At 51.6% G+C, this 23,844-nt stretch overlaps 1 protein-coding gene across 1 annotated transcript; it reads right to left on the reverse strand.

Moving 5' to 3' along the window:
• Positions 1-708: 708 nt before the first annotated feature.
• LOC128730973 (zinc finger protein rotund) lies at positions 709-23,447 on the reverse strand. The gene is made up of 5 exons (XM_053824067.1): positions 22,926-23,447; positions 21,401-21,994; positions 15,194-15,280; positions 14,263-14,583; positions 709-2,109 (listed from the first exon to the last, which is right to left on the reverse strand). Exons 1-5 carry the CDS (start codon positions 23,445-23,447, stop codon positions 709-711), a joined length of 2,925 nt encoding a protein of 974 aa, XP_053680042.1.
• Positions 23,448-23,844: the final 397 nt, after the last annotated feature.

Genomic DNA, 23,844 nt, shown 5'->3' on the forward strand with positions numbered 1-23,844 from the left:
ATTTACATCTACATATTTAAACATCCGCAAACTAGTGGCCAACCCGTTTAGGCGGCGGGGGGGAGGGGGGGGGGGGGGTGGAAAGTGTGCTGTAGGGAGAGACGAAAAGGACAAAAGCCTGCCGTCAAAGACGAGACCAGGAGGGAAAACCGGGAGAAATCTGCTTCGGGACGTTCTTCCCGGGCCTTACTGAATGTATCACAGTTGTACGTAGGAAACTAAGCATCAGCCTAAGGAGTATGAGTTCGTGTGTGTGTGTGTGTTGCGGAAGCGTAGGTGTTGTAGCGAAACGATACGCCGGAGCCATCTGGACGGTCCTTGTTCAACTGGGTAGTGTCTCTAGCGAATGCCACAATGGGAAGGATCGGCCGACAGCCGCGGGTTAACAGATATGTCCATTGCAGGATGGAGAACGAGAGAGAGAGAGAGAGAGAGAGAGAGAGACGGAGAGAGTGAGAGTGAGATGCCACCGAAGGACGCTCCAAGGACGCCGACCCTAGAGTAGTAGCAATCGCTCAGTTAGCCTCTTACTGGCTCATCCTGGAACCGCCACGTTTACCGAACCCGATCGAGGTGTCGATCGTGCGAATGTATGTACAGGTGTACTGCATTTGTACGTGTGTGTACGCGCGTGTGTGTGTGTGTGTGGTATTACAGCATCCAGGACGCGCTCGGAGGATCATCGGCCAGCGGCCCATCGGCCTGGCATTAGCCCTTATCCTTCCCACCGGGTCCAACGGTGACGCCCAGCAGATGTTCACCGGTCATCAACCCACCAGCCGGTTGGTGAGCATAGTTGCGTATCTGATGCAACGAAATCAGCTGATTCGGGAACGCATTCGAGGGGCTCTGTGCGATGGCGGCCTTCTGATTCTGGAAGCTAATGGCATCGTACAGATAGGATGGCCGTTGCGCTGCCAGCTGATGATGATGATGGTGATGCTGCAGGCTGTTCAGATGCGATGGCATCGCGTTGATCGGCGTGAATGCCGAGTTGGCGGCCGCTTTCGCTATACTGTTCGTATCGTAGCTAGCCGACATGGGCGTCGAAACCGGGGGGATCGCAAGGTTGCCACTCATCGGTCCCGTGCCATTGTGTTGCGGTGGTGGCTGTTGTTGAGTGGACGTTTGGTTGCCCGTGACCGCAGTACCGCCACCATTCGAGGTGGTCCCATTGGTGGCCGTGCTGTCAGGAGGACCTCCGCGGGTAGATCCAACTAGATCCTCGACGGTGTCATCTCGCTGTTGATGATGCGCCCCGGGAAGGTCCTGCGACGTCCCGACCTGCGATGGTTGCTGAGCCGGGTTGTTGGCTGAAGCCTGACCATTGCTGCCAGTGCTGGACCCATTTGTCGCACTTCCATTCGGGGTTAGACTGAACTCGTGATGATTGTTCTGCTGGTTGATGACATCGTTGATGGTGGCTGCGGCCGAGTCTGGGCTAACTTTTGGCCAGTAAGCACTCTCACTGGTCGCCATCGTGGTTTGTCCGAGCGTTGAAGGAGCTCCACTGTTCGAAGCGCTACCACTGCCAGACGAACTGCTGCCCGGTGTTGAAGCACTCAGGTTAACCGTGCTACTGCTGCTACGCGTCCCAATCGGTGGCCGTTTGTCCGTCCGTTCGGCGTGCTTCTGCATGTGCTTCGACAGATAGGTCTCCTGGGTGTACGATTTGCCGCAGTACTGGCAGATGTGCGTCTTCAGGTGCTTCGATTCCTTGTGCTTCGGGATGTGCTCGAGCAGGGCCGGTTCGTCGGTGAAGCACTTGTAGCACGAGTTGCACTTGAACGGTTTGTCCGTCTGGTGGCAGCGTGAGTGCGACTGCAGGTTCGAAAGCTGGGAGAACGCTTTCAGACAGCCCGAGTGCCGGCACTTGTACGGTTTGTCGCCGGTGTGCGTCCGGATGTGCTGCTGCAGGTGGGAAAGCTGCGTGAACTTGCGCTGGCAGATCTCGCAACGGTACGGTTTGATGCCGAGGTGGATGCGTGTGTGCTGGGAGAGATAGCTCGAGTTGGCGAACGCCTTATTGCACTGCGAACATTTGTAGGGTTTAGCCTCGCGCATGTGGATCTGCGTGTGCAGCTGCAGGTCGGCCTTGGAGGTGAAGATCTGCAAGCACACAGAGAGAAAGAGAGAAGAACCGGATGTTAGATGGGGTGTTTTTTGGTGAATAGAAGGCAATCATGTCCCGGGAGCAAGGATCCAATTGGTTTGGAAAAGTTTAACAGGTCTTCTCGGTGAGAGAAGCATCTCGCAGCAATAATGATCTGCAGAAATCGCAAGTTATGGTGAATGATGTTTGCATTAACGCACAGCACAAATTACCGTCGATCAACCATCGTCTGTGTTGATGTAATCCGGGTGGGATTGAAACATAAATTTCCCAGTGGAGAGCAAAAAGAAAAGGGGCTGTAATACAGCATCTGTCCCTCTTCTCATATCACCTTCATCGCTCCACGTGCATTACGCAATGCGCAAGGTGACGGTGTTAGAGAACAAACCCGCACCGGCGGATAAAAAGCTCTACGATACGAGAACAAGTGGACACAGAAAACGGGCGCACACGGAGACACAAGATACTACTCAGCGTGCGGGTTTTGTTGCCTCTGTACTCATGTGTGTGTGTGTGTGTGTGTGTCGGCAAAGGACACGAGCGAGCGACACGGACCACTTCAGACGTCAAGCGGGCGGAATGCTCCACCGGAACAGACCACCGGAAGCGCCGGATTGCGGGCTGCGATGATTGCGTTTGGTGGTAAATTTTGCACATAATTTCCCACCCCTGAAGCGCGTTATGAAACACGAGCCAGAGGAAGAAGAGCATGCACGTTTCCATGTCGCTGTCATCGCACGCGGAAGCGCACACCCCGGGAAGAGGTGTAATTAAAAACGAAACGCCTTTCCCGGGCCTGGAAATCCATTCGGTGGAACGCGACACGTGACGAAAGCAGGAAGACTCGAGGATGACACAAAACTGGACGGGATGAACATTTGAATGGCGAGCGAGAGACGGTGACGGTGCAAGTGCAACAGGAATCAACGTGTTCGTCGAGTTGGAGTGACACCGGCGGGCGCTGAGGGCTTTGAATTGGTGTAATTTTGGAAGATATTCAACTGATATAGGCAGGATTTGTTAATAAGGGTCCTTTAGCAGCGAGGGTTTTCTATCGGTGTTGCGTTCTTTGGGTGGTACTAAAAAGTTTATGGAGGCGAAAAACAAGCACCTACCATGTAGCTGCTGTAGAAGTATTCACGCCATAAGTGAAGCTACAGTATCCTGGCTACAGTAACTGGGCACTCAAGTAACAAGTGCATGCAGAATTGCAGTCAGGTTGACGGAATGCACGAAAGTAAAGAAGTAATATTTGATAGTTTTACAAGGCCCTAAACATTATCTTCCGTGGTTGTTTGATTTTAAATTTAAACAAAAAAAAACATGTAGTATACGCTTAGTAATTTGGGATCAACGCAATTAAAATGTGTACATGTGTTTTTAATGTATTATGCTTATTTGACAAAGATATATTGAAGAACCGTAATTTACGCTATCAACGTCAATTTGCTGGTACTTATGTCTTCTACTTACGCTAAATACGCTAAATACAAGCCCAATTTCAATGTTATGTTTAAAGGCCGATTATGAACCAACTGTCCGGTGTACAAACATTTGTTTCCGCTTCGTTCATTCCTACTGCTGTTTCACAGACTTAACATTCTCTAGAATAAGTGACGTAGAAGTAACATTTTCTAGAATAAAATCTGTTACTATCTCTAAGAGGAGTAATTTCATTTACCACTAAGATATACAAGATTCCAAGAACGAATAACCTATTTCAGCAGCTTCCCGACGGTGCATGGTATGCTTGTCTTGATTGCACGAAGGATTCCACGAAACAAGATAGCATTTCATCCCCGCAGAATAACACCGATCGCGTTTCACTTACAGCCTCAAACGAAGCGCAATCAGGCGCCCTTTGTTACGCGGAAATGCACAGTTCGCACGGCATGCCCTACGGCCTACCTTCGAATCCTTCGCATCGAGCATATCGTCCGAATCCTGCAGCAACCCAGACTGCCCGGATGAAGACTGTTGCAGCAACAACACGCCATTGCTCGGTGACGACGGGCACGAGCTGTCGAGTTCCTTCTTCTCCACGATGAAGTTCTTCAGCTCGAGATCGATCTGTTCGTCCGCGGAAGCTGGCTGTCCTCCACCGGTTACAGCAGACGAGTTTCCGTTGGCAGTATGGCCGGTGTTGCTGTTGTTCGCACTCACAACACCGGGTCCGGTTCCCACCACACGTTGGACAGGAGCCGTCACGCTAACGACCGAACCGGAAGCGGTTATAGTCGCGTTTGCTCGATGGTTACGCCCGTCAGCCACCCCGAGGTGGCCAGTGCTGTTGAGACGGTCATCAACGAGAGCAACACCGTTACTACCGACCAGGAGGCCATTAACTGCTAGGGGAATGTTGCCGGGTACACCTCCGATTCCGTTTAGGCTGTTGGAGGGCTTGAGCGGAAAATCGTGATGCGACACGAGACCATTAGCGAGAAATGGCTTCGGTTGTTGCTGTTGTTGTTGTGGTGCAGGTTGCTGTTGGAGATGGTGTTGGGAGAGCTGCGGATGTTGCTGATGTTGCAACTGCTGCTGGACTTGCTGCTGTACTTGTTGTTGCTGCTGCTGCTGATGTTGCTGCTGCTGCTGCTGCTGTTGCTGATTATAGTCCAGCACGGCGGAGTTGTTGCCATTGCTCTGGATTGGCGTGAAGGTGACAGTGATCTGGGTGTTGGATGCCGACGCAAGGATGCCCCGTTCATTTAGCGATCGCAGCTGATCGATCGATCGATGGAACTGACTGTAATCGCCTGCGGCCGCTATCTCCCCGATTAGCGGCGAGTTGTGATAGTCCAATCCACCTCCCGGGCGGGAGTATTCGACGATGCGTCCCTCCAGCTTGAGACTGGGAGGCGTGCGTTATCCGCTGAACACTGCACACAAACACAGCACTAAGCACTACGATCACTTTGCTCACACTTTGAGCTTGGTTTTGATGTGAGATGCTGCAAACACTGAGCTGATCATGCACTAGTGGTTTGGATCGGTCAGACCAATGTACTGAGGCCGACTGGGCGCCTCCATTAGCACTGGAAAATGGATGCAGGCTGATCACATCGATCGTCGTGATTCGAGGGTGAATGTGAGAATTTTCCACTGTCACCACTATAAACCAGTGATCACTACCGAATAAATGACGTTTAATTCTAAAAACAATTGAGAAATCCTCGGCTGATCAATGACACTTGAGTGTATATTTGCTGAACTTTGGTCCAGAGAACTTTTAAATAATAAATTAAAACAAATTCATTAGCTGTCTTGAACGACAATGTAGCACTTCAAAATAATGGTAATGAACGACATCACGGCACATGTAAGTGATAATTTTGAAGAAAGATAATGGCGCAATAAATATCTCAACCTAGCCTGTACAATTCTCTCACTTATGGGCGATAAAATTGTGATTCTAAACACAAATATCCTTAAACTGCAACACCTGAACCACTATCAAGGTGCACTCTGGAAACTCCTTCCGGATCTCACCCACCAAAACGACAAAAAGGCACTCGAAGATGCGTCCTTTTTACGTCGCGATCAAGATCCCGTACACTCGTAAAGACGCTCGGTAGAACGCTTCACCGTTGGTCACCCAACCGTTCCCTTCCGACCAGCCGGACCAGGAACGGTTGAATGAAACCACACCGAGCCGAATCCTTGCCGCCTGTGTCGGTCGGCCGCTTTTCTACATCGATGGCATTTCCCTTCCGATGGCGAACGTTTGTTTGGATTTTTGGTTTGATTTTTCACCCACCACCGGGCGCGTTTTTCTTGCCGCGTGGCGTTTTCCACTCTTGTCTTCTTTTTGTTTTTTTTTGTTTAACGCTCCATTTTTTGTTTAGAGTCCTCTATTCCGTTTGAGAGCGGTGCGACTGGCGGTTGTATTTGTGTTCGCCACCAGTTCCACCCCCCAATAGTGGCTGCTATCGCGAATGACGACGGCGATGACGACGACGACGACGATGACTTTTTGTCCCGCGATTTTCCACGACCCTCCGCCTTCTCCACCGGTCCAACCTGGCCGCGTTGGTGCAGCTGTTTGCGCGCGTTCACTTCTTCCAATTCCACGCCACACGAAGGCCATTGCCACGTTTTTATGCTGTTATTTTTTTTGTGTGTTCTCTTTTTAAATTTTAAACGCCTCCCATCCACCGTGCACAAAAAAAACCCCCCTCACTGCATTCACGAATCGAATCCGTCTGGTACCGTTTTTTGCATTGTCGTCAGTGCGATTCAATGCACCCTTCAATTCAATCGCGTGCCATTTAACGCACGGTATCGCGCACCATCGACATCGGTTCCAGTGTTCCAGGGAAACCGAACCTTACCGGAAGCGTTCCTCAAGATCACGACATCCTGGGTTTTCCTGTGTCCTGATCACTAGCACCCTCTCGAAGCGCCCCTCCAGAAACGACACACCACACACGCGATCGGCGTAAGAAAATCGCAATCGCATCAAAAGCCCCGCGGTCGCAAAAATTGGTACCTCAGCAAAACGGCCACCCCAGCTTGACGCGACGCGCTGGTGCCGCTTTTGTTTCGCGTCGCGACTTTTTCCACGCCGGAACCCACGCCGGCCGAAACGTTAGCGATGCGGAGCGCGATTTTTATGTGCTGTTACTCATTAGAATGTAAAAACGCGACTGACGTTTTTTTGCCCGAAAAGTGCGGGTGCGCGCGTGTGTCTGCGAGCGGTTTGCGCCCGGGTTCCGGGGCTTCCCCAAGCCAAGCCCCGTTCGGTTTCGCTTTCCTTCCCCGACCCGGCTGGTCCAGGACCATCGGCCATGGCCGGGACTGCCCCAGCAACCGCGTACCGTTTTGCAAAGCCTCACCGAGCAGCGGAGCCGAGAAGGCCGAGACCGAAACTGGCCCGACTGTCCCGATCCCGTGGTCGGTCGCTGGCGCTGCTGCTGCGGCTTTCCTCCTCTCTTCCTCGGAAGGGGCGGGCGTGGGGAGGGGAGGGGAGAGAGAGGCATCTGGTGGCCAGGTGGCAACGGAAGGTGGGCTTGATGATGATGATACGATTGGGCGCTTTCGGCATGGCCAAAGAGCAGCCGGCAGATGCGCGTCGGTGGGTCGGGAAAAAAGAGCGTCCCGAGTGCGTGCGGCAGACCCGATGCTAGGGTGGTGGGGGAGGGGGGGGGAGGTCGAAGCTGGAGAAAAAATCGTGTGCAAATTTTTCAACCCTCCGCCGGACGAGGGGGAAAGGGACTGCTGACCATCCCACCCAAGCCACCCTATCCGACCCGACGACTACGACAACGACGACGACGACGACGACGAGACGATGACACGATCGTGTTGGTGGATAAAAACGCATTTGCGCCCACCAAACGAGCAGGGGTGGAGAGGGAGAGCGGTGGGAAAGCGGCTGCAAGGGTTGTTTCGGGGAAGGGGTGGCGGAGAAAAACGAACGAAACGAAGAAAACGGCACTCGAAACCGGGGGCGTCATCGTGAGCGATCGTCCTAGCGCCTGATGTTCGGTCAATCGACCCAGCGGATGGGCCTGATTAGTCACTTAAGGTACTAATTTGTTCCATCGAAAATAAGGACGAATGTACTTTAAGCGCGATTTGTTGTCAAGAGTTGGGAAATGTGAAATATAGGCATCTGCCATATGATGAAACAAGCGAAATTTGACGATTGTCCTTAGTAGAGCATAGCCTACTTTTTTGAGTAAATATAATTTTAGCGTTAATCAGCCATAGATTAGTAGGCCATGCCTAACACAAATGTTTGTACACTCTCTCGTGTTTATAGTATTTTGCTGGATTAGTTTTAAGAGCTAGATGCATAAATTAATTCTAGCATGTTCAGCTATCGATTTAAATCAACATGCATTTAAATTTGTATATTCTACCATTGGCATGAAATTGTAAATAATTTTCTTCTTCTGTATAGTGGAACACAAATGTTAAAATAAAAAATTGCGTTTAATTAATTAATTAAGCAAAAGTAAATCTCTATCCCAGGCGCGCACGTTCGCAATACCGCTTCCTTAGCGGCCTACTCGCGCCTCGCCAATCGTAATCGAGCACCGGGAGTTTTTAAAAAAAGCAAGTCGAAGAATCCCGAAACGAGTGGTACGGGGTGGGAGGTGAAAACCCCCAGCGGGTGGCAATGAAAAAGAGAAGAGAAAAAAAAAACAAACATTCGCCGAGGATGCCATCTCGGGAGTTCGGCAAAATAAAAATCGCCGCACGAGGGTGGCGGAGAAAAAATCCGAGATTTTTGCATGTGTTGCATCCGTTGCTGCGTTCGTGGCCAGCTAAGGGGGGGGGGGGGGAGAGTGAGTCGAAGTGGGTGGTCGGCAGGCATCTGTTGGTGTGTGCGGGCGTCCAGCAACGGTTACGTCCCGGTTGGTATGGGTGCCGGGTCGTCCCAACACCGACAGGACAGGCTCGGTGGATGGCAAGGACGCCCGAGAACCGCTCGACCCGATCAACAACGATGACGCCGAACGCGGGCGAGGGCCACCAATACTAGTCCACGCGAAGCATCGGTGAGATGAAAGCGAAAAGGGAAAGAAAAAAAAATGGAGCAGCAAAAAAAAAAAGGATGCGCGGAGCCGAGGAAAAAATTGCCTCCTTCGGACGAGGACGCTCGCTGTGCGCTGTGCGAGTGAGATGGAGCGTGCATTTTTTCCCCAGCTTTTGCGTGGATTTTTTTTGCCCCCACGCTTTTGCACCCACAACCCACCCACCGCTGGGCACCCCGTTCGTTCGCTCGTTCACTCGTTCGGCCGTTGGGCGTCTCCATCCGTGCCCGCGCGAGAGAAGCGCGCACGTTACGCAGTCAAATTTGAATTATCCCTTGGTTCCGCCACTCATGGTGCTCGCTTGGTGGCGGGCCTTTTTTTTCTCATTTTCCTGGCGATTTTCTTTTTTCCCACCCGATCTCGCTCGCGCACAAGTGGCGCTCGAAGCTTGGCGGTGCGGCACAATGGAATAAAAAGAACATTAGCGTATACATAGGCACCCATTTCACCCGCACGTCTGCATTCGCGAGAAGGACACCCGAAACCCTTCGGTTGGGCAGCACTTTTGCTCTCCCAGTGTGCGTGAATCGGTGGGGTGGTGGAGGAGGCGTTGGGAAAGGATTTTTTTCGGTTGTGTTAAGGTTTTTTTCCACGCGCGCGTGTGTGAGAGAGAGAGAGAGAGAGAGAGAGAAAGAGCGAGAGAAGGTGAAGGCAATATCGAGTGTCGAAAGCGCGCGCTCTAAGCACCATCGGTGGCCGGCGAGCGAGCGGCAGCGCGTCACAAAACAAGTAACAAGGACGCGTGTGGAAGGAAAATTGAAAGGAAAAATACACGCAGACGTCCTCCTCCCCCACTCCACACACACGCGCGCACACACAGACAGGCTTGTGCACTTGCGCTTTCTCTCTTTTTCTCTCTTATTTCGTATCTCTTTCGTCCTTTCATCTTCTCGCTGTCTCGCTGGACACACACGCCGGTTAGGGCAATGGAAACGGCAGCAGGGCAAGCTCGGGAGCAATTTTTATACCGTTTTTCCACCCCATCACTAGGAAGCCATCCCCCCCTCTCCGGTTGGCCGAACCTACACCAACACAGCCATCGAGGGTTCTTTCGGCGCGTTGCAGCGGTTCCTTCTTTACGGAAAGTGCACCCCGAAGTGGGTTGCAAATGCCCCAAACCGAAGCCGTTGCCGATTCCGATGGAGCCGTCCGTTGCGTTGCTGCATATCCTTCCACCAACGCGCCTCTTTTGCGTATTGATTGCGCGTGGACGTGTGCGATGCGTGTGCGTAGACGATGCACGCGTACACGGGCTATTCGAACGTGCGTTTCGCCATTTACTGCACTTCGTTCTCGTGTGGATTTTTTTTTGCTGGCTTTGCTTTGCTCGCTTTGCACAACACGCCTAATGCGCGCTCGAGAGTGTGAGCGGGAGGTGGGTGCGTTTTTCCCACCCAACACCCGGCTGGTTGTTGGGGGGAAATTTCAGCTAACATTTCCACCGTGGTGTGCGTACGAGAACGACCATTGGTGGTGTTTATTGGCGTCGTTAAAAAGTCTCGCTTTTTTTTCACTCACCGTGGTGAGCGCGACCGAGCGGGTTTTTCCCACTTTTCCGCCCCGTTTAGGTGGCTAAAAATGAGCTTTTTTAATTGGATCGAGAGCACAACAGCGTTTTGAGTAAAGGGTGCGTGTCTAACAACGGTAACATAAAACCGCCAAGCTACGCTGCTTGAAAGCTGGCTGGGAAAGTCTCAATTCGCTCATTTAATACTCATCTGCTGGCGGTAGCTTTTCCGAGCGCGCCCCAGCCTTGAGATGTCTCAAACACCAGCGTGCAAAGGAAAATAAAAAGCCATCCCACGCCGACTAAAAGCTCGCAGAAAAATGCCATCACATAACCATCAAAGGCGCTGGCTGCCCAAATTAGCCACTCGTGGCCGCACCGAAGCCACCGGAGAACACCCGCCAATCGACATCAAATGGGCGCCCCGGTTTCGGCTGCAATCATGCGTCCGTTGCACAAAAAAAAGGGAAAACTCAAACCGAAACGCAGTGGTCCTCGCTTCCAATAATCGAAACCGTAGCCGAACATGAAAGACGAAGGCGCATCATGAAACAATGCCCCTCCAAAGAGAAAGGGGAGGCGAAAATGGGTGGAAAAAAAAGGACACTGCACTGCCCGCACGCACTGCACAACGAACGAAAATGAAACGAAAAGGAAACGGATGCAGCTCGGAAGCGCGCGTGGTCTTCGTTTTGTTTTCCGCTTCTCCGAATGGGAATGTGCAAACGTGCGTGCGATAAGGATTGCGCGATGCAAGGCATCGCATCCGTTGTGAGGGCCAACACACACACACACACGCACACATACACCGCCCTATGTACGGAGTTGGCGCGAGTGACCGTCATCAGTGCGCGGGCACATCATCGACACAAAGCGAGCATCGCAACCCTTTTTTTTGGGGGTGGGTCTCGGGCCTTGGGCACATCGCCGGTTTCCACGGTGCCCGGTCAGGACGAATTTCCATACCACCCGAATGGGGTGGGTGGAAAACCCCGGATAAGGGATGAAAGAACCGACGAAGGTGGAGAGGAAGTTGATTAAATGATAGAGCCATCGGTGGGCGAACGGAGGCAGGCGAAACAGCAACGGCTCTGCCCGATGAAACCAAAAAAAAAATCCCCCAGGAAAAGAAAGCAGGTTGGTTTGGAGTTTTGGACGCTGACGCTAACGCCGCTGGTCCGTGATCAATTTTGGGGCAGGCTGCCCGAAATTTTGGGCGAACGGGCTCAAAACCAAAAAAGGACCGAAAAAAAAACCTCAGCGCGTTCGATACATAGCATTTTTTTTCTGTTTTAATTTCGTTGGCGCTGTGTTGCGTTTCTGGCCGGGAAAACGCTTGCCTCGGCAGGCAGGCGGAAAGAGATAGACCACCGATCCGGAGATCACATCGCGAACAGACGAACCGTGATAGGGATATGGAAAGCCAAGGAAAAGAGACAGCGCTAGTGAACGTGCCGATGGAAAAGGGCTTGGGCTTTTTTTTGTCTTAACCCCGGGGTTTGCGGTTTTCCCTCCAATTTAGAGCTGGGCTGGGAGCTGGTCAGAAATGAATTTCTGACAATTGTTTTCGGCTGCACTGGGCTGCCACGCTCTCACATGCACGTATGCGGCTCACGTTGGGTTGGGATGCAAGTTTACATAACTTTCACCATCGCGCGGTGCAGGTAGCGAATGAATTATACAATTTCTCTTCCACACCGGCGGGGTTGTTTAGGAATTTTGCACCATCGCGGCTTTGACGGCCTCCGGAGCGGCTCAAACTTTTCCTGTTTATTTAAAGTCGTTGTACGATCCCAACCGATCTCGCCCCATTCAATTAATGGAACTATGGAAAATGTGCTACCCGGAAGTCGCACGCTTCGCTCGCTGCTTCGTTCGTATCCTTCCGGTGGTCGATTTCGAATAAAAATGTGCTGATGAGAACGCCATCACTTAATGAATGGGAAAGTTCTTCCTTGTCGGTCTGAGCTTTTTTTTTCTCTACCCACTGAAAGCACAAAACAATTGATTTGGTCTAGTGCTATGTGTGTGTGTGTGTGTAATTTTTTGGTCCATTTCGAACGCGAACTGCAACTTTTGCCCTTTCGGCAGAGGAAGTTGTCACACTTTTGCTCGTACTCCAGGGAAACTTTACGCCATGCAACGCCATGAGAGCCTCACGAAAATGTTCGCTGGTGTCGACCACGTGGAAATAATATTGTCACCGTCGAAAGGTGAAGGTGGGAAAAAGTCCCACATTCCAATAGAGAAAAAACTGGCCACATGCGCCCCCGAATCCGGAAAGTGGGATGAATGTTTTAATGAAGAGAAAAAAGCTCTCAAACTCAGAAACAAAAAAGGAACCCCGTTTGGGTGTCAGAAATTGAAACAATCATAGTAAGCATTTGTGTCGCGTTTGACAGCTCGGAAATGGTCATTTCGCGCTAACGAAGCGCCCAAACATGCTGAGAGGTTTCCGCGTGGTTTAATTGCTTCACCGCCGTTCGCGTAAAGCGAAGTACTTTTGAACAAATTACCATCCATCACGTTTCGGAGGCGCACGAAAGCTCGGTCCTTTCGGGGAGGCGCAAAACAAAACGGCTCAGAGGAGAATTTGCTAAAAATAGGAAGCAAAAAAAATCCAAACAAGAAAATTGTTGGTTTTGTTCGATCGCAAACTTTCCAAGATGATTTTCCCTTCACATCGAGACGCGATAAAGAACAGGGTAGACAGGGGAGTAGAAAAAAAAAACGAACGCCAACTGAAACAAGATCGCCTTGCGTTGGAGTTCATTTTTCACGGCGCGCACTAGCAAGCGGATCCTGTGGGGAATGTCCAGCCCAACCCGTTCGTCCCACTTCGCTTAACCTGACGCAAACGCTCGCCATCATGCAGCATCAAATAAAGAAGGGTTTGCCCGTTTGGTTTACGTGTTATGCGCGGGTTCCGGCTGCGAGAAAAAGAGCTAACATTTTTTAAGAAACGAAGCGAAAAAAAAGAACCCCTTCGCAAGCTCCAACAAACTCCGCAAGAAAGAAACTCAAACAACAAGGAATGTGCGAAACTCGAAAGAAAAGATCCCGGAAAACAATCCCACTGACCGTGGCGGGGGTGGAAGGAACGAGCCCCTGGGCAACCAAAAATCTCAACCTCTCTACGGCACCGGCGGATGGAAAAGCAGTCAAATTGAAAGGGCATCGGGTAGGGAAAACCTCCGATCGGGATGCCGGGTTGGACGGAGAACCGAGAAACGGGAGTAAGACGTCGGCCAGAGTGGACTCCATATTTCGTTTCCTTTCATTAGCTTGATTGAGTGTTTGTAATTAGTTGATAATGAGTTTCTTTTTTTAGTCCCCCGGGATCTGTTTCGCACGCGGGACACACCGTCGTCAGGGTGCTCTTGCGTCACGTGCAGACGCGAAGGACCTTCCGAGAGGCTTAAAAAAAGCCCATTCCAATAAGGACCGGGTTGGGGGGGAAAAACAATTTCACTCGATGAAAGATACCAAACAAAAAACAAAATAAGGAGAAAGCCAAGTTGGACCTCTGCTTTTTTGTTTAGTTCGCCCTCGCGACTTGCGACCGAGATGAAGTGTTTTATTTCGCAAAACTGACAGCAAAGCGTGCGGAGCTTAAATCAATCTGAACGGAGTTCACTCGATCGATCCAACAACGATGGATTAGCACGATGTCCTTGACTGTTCCGAAGGGCAACGTGGGGGCTTAAAACTGTGACACGTGGCGCCGAATGCCGTGAAAGATTAATAACACACGCACTTCCGGTCGTTCTCCCTCGTTGAAGCCTCGTTCCAGGAAGTTTCGACAGCTCGAGCGACAGATTGGTGTGTCTCGTACGATTCACAGCATTCGAATGTAACGCCAAATCCGCGCTCTTAGGGTTTATAATTTTTTAAAATCTCTTAATGCAACGGACCGTTGCTTCGGGGCTGGGCGAACCGGTCCCTTCCATTAGCCACCGGAAGAGATCTGTCCGCCCTGTCCGCAGGTCGCATTTAATTAACTCCCACCCACGCCGGAGAGGTGTTAATTATTTACATTTCGTGAAAAAAAACCCTCCCTCTGGGGCTTCCCGAGTGGGCTCGGGAGGGATGGGACCTACCTGAGGACACATTTTGCACTGGTACTTCCGGCCGGTTCCGTTCGGCAGCCCGGTCGCACCGATCTTGGTGGCGTTGATGGGCTGCGGTACGACGAGCAGGGCTGTGGCCGGGTTGGTGGCTCCATGTCCTAACCCTCCACCACCGGGTGAGCTGCTCGAGGACGAACCGCGAGCTCCGTACAGCTGGCTCATTTGAGCCGCGCCCGGTTGCATCGGGTGGTGGTCGAGCAGACGGCCATCGTCGATCATGTGGCCCTTCTGCAGGTTGTTGTGGTGATGATGGTGATGATGATGGTGGTGATCAACCGGGTTCATCTTGGCCTGTTTGAATGGGGAGAGAGCAAAAGTTAAGCGAAATTGGCAAACCATGTGAGGGGAAAATGAAAAACAAAAAAATGATATTGAAGCGGATTAAGAAACGCAAAACGCAAAACGTGCACGCAAAAGGTGTGGTGGATCCATCGGACAAAAGCAAATGCCGCGTCAAATAAGTATTCAACACATCGACAAGAAGGAAAGCCAAAAAAAAACCAATGTAGATGTACAAATGGAAAATTGAATAAAATCTCTGCCAAAATAAAACCGTGTGGCTGGAAATAAACACACACGCGCGTCGTGTGATGAAGGTAAAAAAGAAGCAGAAGAACAAAAAAAACGCATCCAACATCTAGCGGGCAACATGTAAACATTGATTAAAGCGATCTAATAATGAAATTTATTCACTCTCGTGGTCGCTCGAAGGAAAACGCAAAATAAAACAAGGATAACAAGGGAAACAGAGAAACAAAACCCAAACCAGAAACAGAACGCAAACGCGAATTATGCGAACATGCAAACAAAACGGCGCGGTCGGGAACATCCGGAAGACCCGGAACCCGGAAGTACCGCATGTGGGAGAGATAGAGAGAGAGAGTGGGCCAACGGGTGCTACCTCGTATCCTTGCTTCATGGACATGGGATTCCTGGGGGCCGGCCAGCCACCGTACGTGTCCATGTCCTTCGTGTGTTGCGCGCATTGCTGGGGTTGGTGGAGCGTGCATTTTCCGAGCGCCCCATTTGTTCGATTCATTTGCATATAGATGCGTCGTTCCGTTCGGTGCCGCCGAAAAGGTCGTCAGCATCAGAGGCACGTCACGGAGCCGGATGTTTCCGGTGCGGGTGAGGCAAAGAAAATGAGTGAAAGAGAGAAAGCGGGTAGAGGATTATGGTACAAATTTAAGCCTAAAGCCGTTCGCGGAATCGCAAGATAAAGCGTATCTGATGCACCTGACCGACTGCCCGAGCTTTTTGATCGAGTAGTTTCCGAGTGTTCTTTTACCGTGGCAAGACCGTTTCAACGCATCACAAAGCCCTGCCACCGAAATCGAAAGCGCAACCTTCTTGCGCTAATGCGCTCTTAATAATCCTTCACCCAGTGGCCCCTTCAGAGCGCCATTTTTGTAACTATCCATCCGATACCAGCGATAGCCCGTTCAGTGAGCGTTTATATCGCTCGGACCGGGCACGGAGCACTCGCTCGACTCATTTTCGGGCCACGACGGGTTGGCGATGGGATGGGTGGCCTCCAAGGAAACCACCACCGGTTGTAAAAGGATCGCTTTTCCGGCTAGCCAGAGTCGACGGCCACCACCGTCCATCTCTTTCCCGGAGTCGCTCGTTTAACACGCTCGTCGAACCCGGGTACCGGACGCGCTCGGGAAAAGCGAGCGAAATGTGGCAGAATCCGTGCAAATGAAGGCGAAAGAATGGCGCAAACCACCCACACTCCTTGTGCACCCACCCCCGTCCGACCGGACGATGCCGACGATGGTGGCGCATAAGAGGGTGGAAAAATTATTTAAAATACTGGAAAAAAATTAGCTCAAGGGTGGAAAATTTTTATATCAAAGTTATTTTTTAATTGAATTTTTTTTCCCCATCGCGTCCTAACCGTCACCCACCCACCCAGCACTCACCCACGCTGGCTCTCTCAGGCTGGCTTTCGTCGTTTCTTTTTCCCTGCTCGCGTGGGGTTTCGTCCTGGTGCTGGTGAAAATTAAACCCACCGAAGTCCGGGCCTCCTTCCCCCACCGAACCTGGAAGGTGGCCAAAAGGGATCCGTCCGCCCAGCGACGCACGGGCAGAAGCATCCCATCGACTTCGTGGTGCTGATGGTGGGTGAAAGGGCGGTGGGCGTTGCTTGAGTGGGAGGAAAAACTGGCCCGTCACACTGTGCGCGTGGCCGTACCGGCTCTTCTTTGATTGCTTCACTTTGATGGAGCTCCCTCGTGCGAGCGTGAGGCAAAAGGGCTCGGTTGGATGGCTCGAGGAGAAAGTGGTGGAACGGAGAAAGCCTCCCTGGGCCATCCTGGGGGGGGGGGGTGGCTCGGCGTCCGGGAAAGTTTGAAACGTGTTGATGAATCTATGGTAACGATGGAAAAGGATCTGCCCGCTGAGAGCGCGTCCGGGTTGTCCGGTTTGCGTTCGGTGCAAGATTTGTCGGTGTATATTTTTTTTCTTCTATCCATGCACTCTCTCTCTCTCTCTCTCGCTTGTTCTCTCTCCTACTTTTTCCTAGCACACCGCTTGCGCACATGCACCAACCTGCACGTGGGTTAGAACGAGAAGGAAGTGGATCACAAAGTGCGTCACGCTGACCGGTCGGTGGGCAAACGTTCGGACGGGCTCTAGGGACGGAACGCCGAGCGGAAAATTGGAAAACTCCGCGGTCCGCAGTAAGGTGGCCGGGAAAAGTGGTGCAACTCAAATTTGCGCTATGTGTGCGAACGGAGACGCCTCGTATCGGCCCCATCGTCGTCGTCATCGTTTTGAAGCGGGTTGGTGGCCGATGGCCGCCGGGGACGAACACACATGCACCCCTCACTCCACCACCCCTTCTGAGTGGGTGGGTGGCGTTCCGCGAATGTACATTAAATGATTTACTTCGCACGCCACGCGCTTCCGGTGCCGTTTGCGTAGACGCAGCAGCGCAAGCGAAACGCAATCAGCGCGTGTTTTGAAGGGGAATTAACGAGGCCCGGCGCGGCACGGTGAGAGTTTGATGGGAGGCACAAGAGAGGCGGGTGAATGTGCCGCCGATTCGTTTGAAATTCGTAGTTTTAATTAGATTTCTTTTTTTTTTTTGTTTCGAGCTCGCGTTTCGACTTTCCCCAGTGGCTCGCTCGGGGAACGCCAATTGCGCATTGACGGGTTAAAGTTTTGATAAGGATAAAAATGTGAACGTATGCGAATATGTTGGCGCGAACCCATACACATACACACACACACACAAAGGGGGCTAATTTTGTTGTGCAGCTTTCTGGTGCATCGCGGCTTTGGGCAGGTGGGAAATGCCGCAAAACTGCACGAAACTCGTTACGTGATGCGAATTTCCGCTTCGGGGGGAGTTCCGGGAAAGAGTTTTCCCGTGTTAGGGCAGATCCGTGTTTCCGGATCCGAAACTACCATTTGAGGAAGCCAAAACATAGCTTTTATGGTTAAATTATTTTTCTTTTTTTTGTTTGGCCTAACCAAAGAATGCCAAAAAGAAAAAAAGGGAAGACAATGCTTCATCGAATGAGGTTTTCTGTGCTGTGAATTTACTCTTTCCATGCATGAATAGGCACACAAAGATCAGGTACAAGGATACGCGACCGATCGAATTTTCTACACGATCAACGAGCGCGATTTGTGATTTTCTACACGTTTTCGGTTGCTCGATTTGTGAGCACTTCATTAATTAATTTTCGCGATCGTAACCCACACAAGTTTGATTTTCGACACCGAAGGGTGTGATTTTTTTTAAATCCCATCTCCACCCATGGCACCCACGGCGGGATGCAAATTATATCATCCCGGTGGTCCGGTTTGTAAACATCGTCAACGTTCCGCTAACTACAAATATTTGAATTTAATCATGAAAAATGGGAGTCCATTTTTCTCCCTTTGTTACGCGAGCCGGTGGCACTCGTTCACGGCGCTTTTCGGAGGTATTGACGCTCGCACCGGACACGGCCGGATGTCGGTGACCCCCGCCACTGTCCCCACCGAGGGACAACGGGGGTGAGCGTGAAATTGAAATCCAAAGAAATGGAGCAGTGAAACAAAAAAAAAACACGAGTGAAAAAGAAAACCCCGGAAACGAAACGCCAAGCCACGCGACACGGGGCGCGAACGCGCGCGCGAAAGTAATGAATCCTGGCAAACGGGAGGCCATAAATCATTAGGCGAGCAAATTTCTGGAATCAAAGCCCAAAACCCACGGCTCCAGTGGGCACCGTGGGTGAGTGTGGTGTAGGCTTGCTCTATGTTCGACACACATACACGCCCGAGATGGGTGTGTGTGCGCGAGTGCGAGTCAGTACATACGAGCTTCTGCGATATGGGTTGTGTCCTGAAATAAGAAAAGAAAAGCACGGCTTTCCCGGTCGGCCAACGGTGCGAGAAGGTAATTGGAGACAGGATCGAACGCTCGCACGGGAACGCACCAAGTGTGGGCGAAAGCAGGGAAGCGAAATTGCATACACACGATGCATCGTGTTTGGGGGTTGGCTTGCACGCATAAGCCCAGTGTTGTGTGCGGGATTTATTAGATTTTTCCTCAGCCCGGGTTATGAAGCATTCCAGCATGGTGTTGCACTGAAAAAGGGGTCTTTTTCAGTCAAACATTATTGTGCTCTTTTACGCACGTGTGAGTAAATTATATTAGCCTAATATTTGGGGGCTGGAATCGTATTTTGTTTCTGCAGTTTTGTTTCTGATGAATGTTTTGAAATTTCCACCTCATGAAGGGCCGTGTATCGCAAGCGATGGAAGATGTTATCAAAAATCCTTCCCAAAATGCCGATTCATGAGCGGAAAGCGTCTGTCCGTTTGGGTTGTGGCAAAAATATAACCAGTCAAGCGCATCTACATGTACACGCGTGCACGCTACATGCCACCGGAAAAAAAGAACCTGGTGTTTCTAGCTGCGTGAAGCTTTACTGCTTTTTTGTTCCGTCTCCGCTTAGTGCCTTACAGCTTACACGCCGAAGTGCACCTTACGGTAAGTGACGACCGCGAACTCTTTCGCATTCCTCAAGCACTCTCTTAGTGCGACCGTCGCGGTGGCAGGTTTTTCGGGCAGATCAACAGTGAAAATTCCTCCCCAAAAGGAGCGGAAAAAATAAGGAAAAACCACCGTAAACGCTCAGCTCCTATTGCAACGTTGTCCTGCCCCTTCGTAGCGCCACGGTCGCGAATGTATTGCAGGACCGATGGGACCTTACACATACCCCAACCCATCCCAGACCGGTGTTGGTGTTTCCTTTTTCACGCGCCAAGCGCGAGCATGTGTTCGTAAGCGTACGTTTGGAGAGGGAGCAGGATGATTTTTTTTGTTGTTGCTTCATTCGTTTTGTTTTGGTTTTTTTTCCCTGCACCCTCTTGTGCACCCCGTATCGCCGGAGGGCGAGGATTTTTCCGACAAACGCGTCCTTCGCCGCCGCCGCCGGTGGGGTGGGTGGCGTAATTTTTTCCCTTTTTTTGCCGCTCGGGAAACACACATACACACGTTCCGTTCTTTGTCGGGGCTGGATTTTCCCCGCCAGTTATTTTTTTCTTCGCCCCGTTCGACCAGGAAAATAAAAAACACGAGCAAGTGCTCGTTTTCGGGGAAGCAACCGGGCGTTTTTTTATCCTTCGATTTTTCCGTGGTCTCTTAATCGAACGGTTTCGATTCGTCCGACGCGAAAGATCGCAACTGGGGAAAGTCGTTTGCTCTCTCTCGCTCGCTCACTTTGTGTAGTGTCTCACTCACACCCAGACACACACACATACATAGCGGATGCGATGGGTTGAAGGTGGAAAAGTGCGCGGCAAAAAAGAAACGAAACAAAACCAAGAACTTCCGGGTGCATTTCTTTTTTTGCACTTCCCGGGCGGATTCTGGGAAACCCGTACGCGTACGCCAGCTTTCTTCGTGTGGGTGCACCAGCGCACGTTGGTATTGGTTCTGTGCCGCAGATAAGTTAGAAATTTGACGAACCATCCGATTGCGTTGGGAGGGGGGCGATTTTTTTCCTTCCCACAACCCGGATGGTGGAGGCGCCTGGTGGCTCACGGTTTGGTGCTGCTCGGTTCTTCATTAAGCCAATGTTTACGAGGCTCCAAACAGGGCAATCTTTTGCATGACGAAAAGAAAAAAAATAGCAATGGAAGCAAACCTTCACTGAGTTGAGCTGAGTGGCGTGTGCTTAAGCGTCGTTATGTTTCGCGCCTTATCATGGAAAAAAAAACACCCAGGCACTTCAGCGTAACCGCTTATCATACTTCTGCTCGATGCTATCGCACAAGCTATCCTCGTTGACTGTGGCTGGCCTCCTTGCCCTAAACGAGCGCCCTCACAGTACGCGACCGCTGATGGATGCATATTCAACGGCACAACAAACCCTGACCAGCCTCAAGAAGCCGCCGGTTCGGTTGGGTCCGCGCTTCCATTCGCCGTCAAGGCCGCACGGAAGGACACACGAGGGAAACGCGCCACGGTGTGGATGTGTTTGTTTTCATATAAATATTTTTTTTTCTCTCTCCCACCCACTGACGGTGGGTGGATGGGTGCGAAAAAGTAAGGCATTCTTTGTTACGGTGGTGTTTGTTTTTCTTACACATCCTTCCGCCCCACGGCTGGGTGGTGCGGAACAGTAACCGAAGGATACGCTAAACGAGAGAACGAGAGAACGAGAGAGAGAGAGAGAGCGAGAGAACGCGAGCGTGTGGAGTATGATGAATAAAAAAAATAATGTGAATGCACACAAGGACAATCCGCATGTCTTGGGCAGGGATGAGGTTTTCTGCTTTCTGTTTGTCTCGCTCGCTGCCCCAGGATTTCGATTTTCCGCGAGCCATTTTCTCTCCAACACGGGGTGAAAAGTTTCGCAAACACATGCGCGCCCCCCCCCCGTGGGGAGGGAGTCGATTGCTCCTTCGAACGTGAGGCGGTCGAACTTTGGTTTTTTTTTCTTCTGTTGTCTTTCTTCGTCCTCAAACCGATTTCACCGATCGAAGAAAGTGCGTGCAATTCCTAGCGGTCTTTGAGAACATCGAACATCGAGGTGGCCCCTCAGTTGGTGAGTTTTCTTCTCGAGCACACCCCCTCCCGGCCCCCTACCCCACTACTCACCTCCACCGGTCCGTTCCACATGTAGTGCATCCCGACGGCGGCCGGATCGTGATGCGGATTCGAAGTCATGTGCTCGGCCATCACCGCACTCATCCAGTGCACGAGGCCCTGGGTTGGGTTCTGACCCTGCACCGCCCCCGGAACAGGCATCTGGTTGAAGTTGGGTATAGTTGCCGCCGCGGCCACCGCGGCGCTACTCGAATCCGGCGTAGTTCCTTCCGGCGCGAGTCCCGACGGCGCAGCTGATGGGGAAGCTGCTGGACCCGTGCACCCTAGCGACCGGCACTTGGTATCCTCGGGATGGCCGTGCCGACAGCTTCCCGCACCTAGGGCACCTCCACCTCCACCACCAGCACCACCACCCCCGGGTGCACCCCCAGTGCCACCGTTTGATGCCTGGCTAGAGCCCCCGATGGAGGCGCCCGAATGGGCCAGATGCGGGTGGTGGTGGTGCGAATGGTGCGGATGGTGGTGATGGTGGTGATGGTGGGGGTGGTGCAGATGAGGTGGCGTAGCGTGGTGATTGTTGTTGCCCTTCGTGTAGTCGTTGTTGTTGGTCACCTCCGACAGCCACGGGAACGCGTTCGAGGGTTTCTGTGGGAGAGACAAACAAACAAACACACAAAAAAACGAGGTTGGTGAAAAGGGGACCGTTAACGGGGGCAGGTAAAATGGTGGGGTAATATTTCGTTCGCTCGCCGGACACAACTGGTTTGGAAACGCGGAAAAACCGGCAATCCGATTGGGTGGGTGAAAGTGGGCGAATTAATGATGGAATAATTAACTTCATCGAACACACGCTTGCGGTTGCCGTGCGTGTGGGTGTGGGAATCGAATTCATTCACATTTTCCATTTCCCATTACCCATTAGCCCTGACCTACGGGGAAAGTGTTAAGCGAGCGTTCGACCAGATAGGTCAGGACCAGAAATTTAATCGCGACGCGCACGAGGCGCATCCAAGAAAACCCCTGTTTTTTTTCGAATGTCACGCTGCCTCCCTTTTCGATTGTGCAATTTGTTACTGGGCGCATTATGGGTGAGTGCTTTATTGCGTGGAGAGTGTTGATTTAACAAATGGAAGTGGCAATTTCCCAGAACGGTTTAAAATTATTCACGCCCGTGTGAAATGTAATGAAATTTCGCGAACGGCGTGTCGTGTGGGCTACCCATCTGACGATAATTCATCATTGACATTGAAATGTAATAATTGCTCATATTGTGCTCGGCTTGTGGTAGTGTATTTCACACGGACACGAGCTCTTGGCTTCGATTCGGAGTTCTGTGGCGGTTTTTTCTGTCTCTGTTTCTTTTCCAATACAATATTCATTTGCATGCAGATAAAGTGACGGTTTCCCAATATTGACAGGCAGAATTCTAGGTTCCATCAGCCAGTTAATCAATCGTTTCCTAATTTAACAACATTTATCCTCGAACAGTGAGTTAATGAAACACTCATCCAGAACACCTTGAATTCTCCCACAGGAGAACGATATAACGCGGCCTCGCTGACCTCCACAAACTGACCTCCAGCATGTCACTGGCCTCACTCGCGTCCACATCTTGGTCATGGTTTTCCTCGTGCGACGAGGTCGAGTGATGGGGCAACCCACGTGGAAAATGCCCCACCGGTGAGCACGCCGTCGGACTCGAGAGGTCCTGCGCCTTTTCGTCGGCGCTCGTTTCATCCTCCGACGTTTGGTCCGGCTGGTGCTGGTGTTGTTTCTTCAGCAGAGAAGCCGACGCAGCGAACAGGCTCTTGTAGAACTGGGCCGGAAAGATGAAAGCCGCTTTCGCCGGCATCCGACCGTCCCGTTCGTTTCCCACATCGTCATCGTCGTCCTCGCCGACTGCACCGGCGATTTGTACCGGTGAGGCTCTAGTGGTCCTTCCCAGCTCACGTGAGCCACATTCATCACCGTATCCCTGGAGTGGGCCAGGGTTCCGGTGTTTGGCCGATTTGAAGGACACCTCGTCGGTAGGAACCGATGGATGGGCCAGACACCGTTGGTAGAGATCGTCCTTGATGCGCAACTTTGACGGTGTCATCGAGCGGCAGTCTGCTTTGCCTGCGTGAACTTCCCAGATCGTCTCACCGGTGAGTGAGCTTCATCTCACTCGCACCAACAATACTATCTCACACAGGTCACTCAAACACACGCGGTTTCCTAATCCTTCAGCGCAGCTCTAATCCTGGCCTTAGTATGGCTTGAGCTGGATTTTCTTTGCAAACGGGTGCTGAAAGGAAAGCCCACCCCCTCCCACGCGCACCCAAAACACACGCACATAAAAGGACACGCCACGGCAGGACTTTCGCTTTTCTTTCGCACTTTTCTTGCACCCCCGGCCGGGCTGCTCGTAGGAACTATTAGGTTACGGGTCGGTCAGGCGTTCACCTCCACTGTGGGGAAAACTTTGGTCGAGTCGGGAAGTTTTCCGAAACTTT

Source organism: Anopheles nili, chromosome 2 (assembly GCF_943737925.1).
Source record: "Anopheles nili chromosome 2, idAnoNiliSN_F5_01, whole genome shotgun sequence".
In the NCBI taxonomy this organism is placed as follows: Eukaryota; Metazoa; Arthropoda; class Insecta; order Diptera; family Culicidae; genus Anopheles; species Anopheles nili.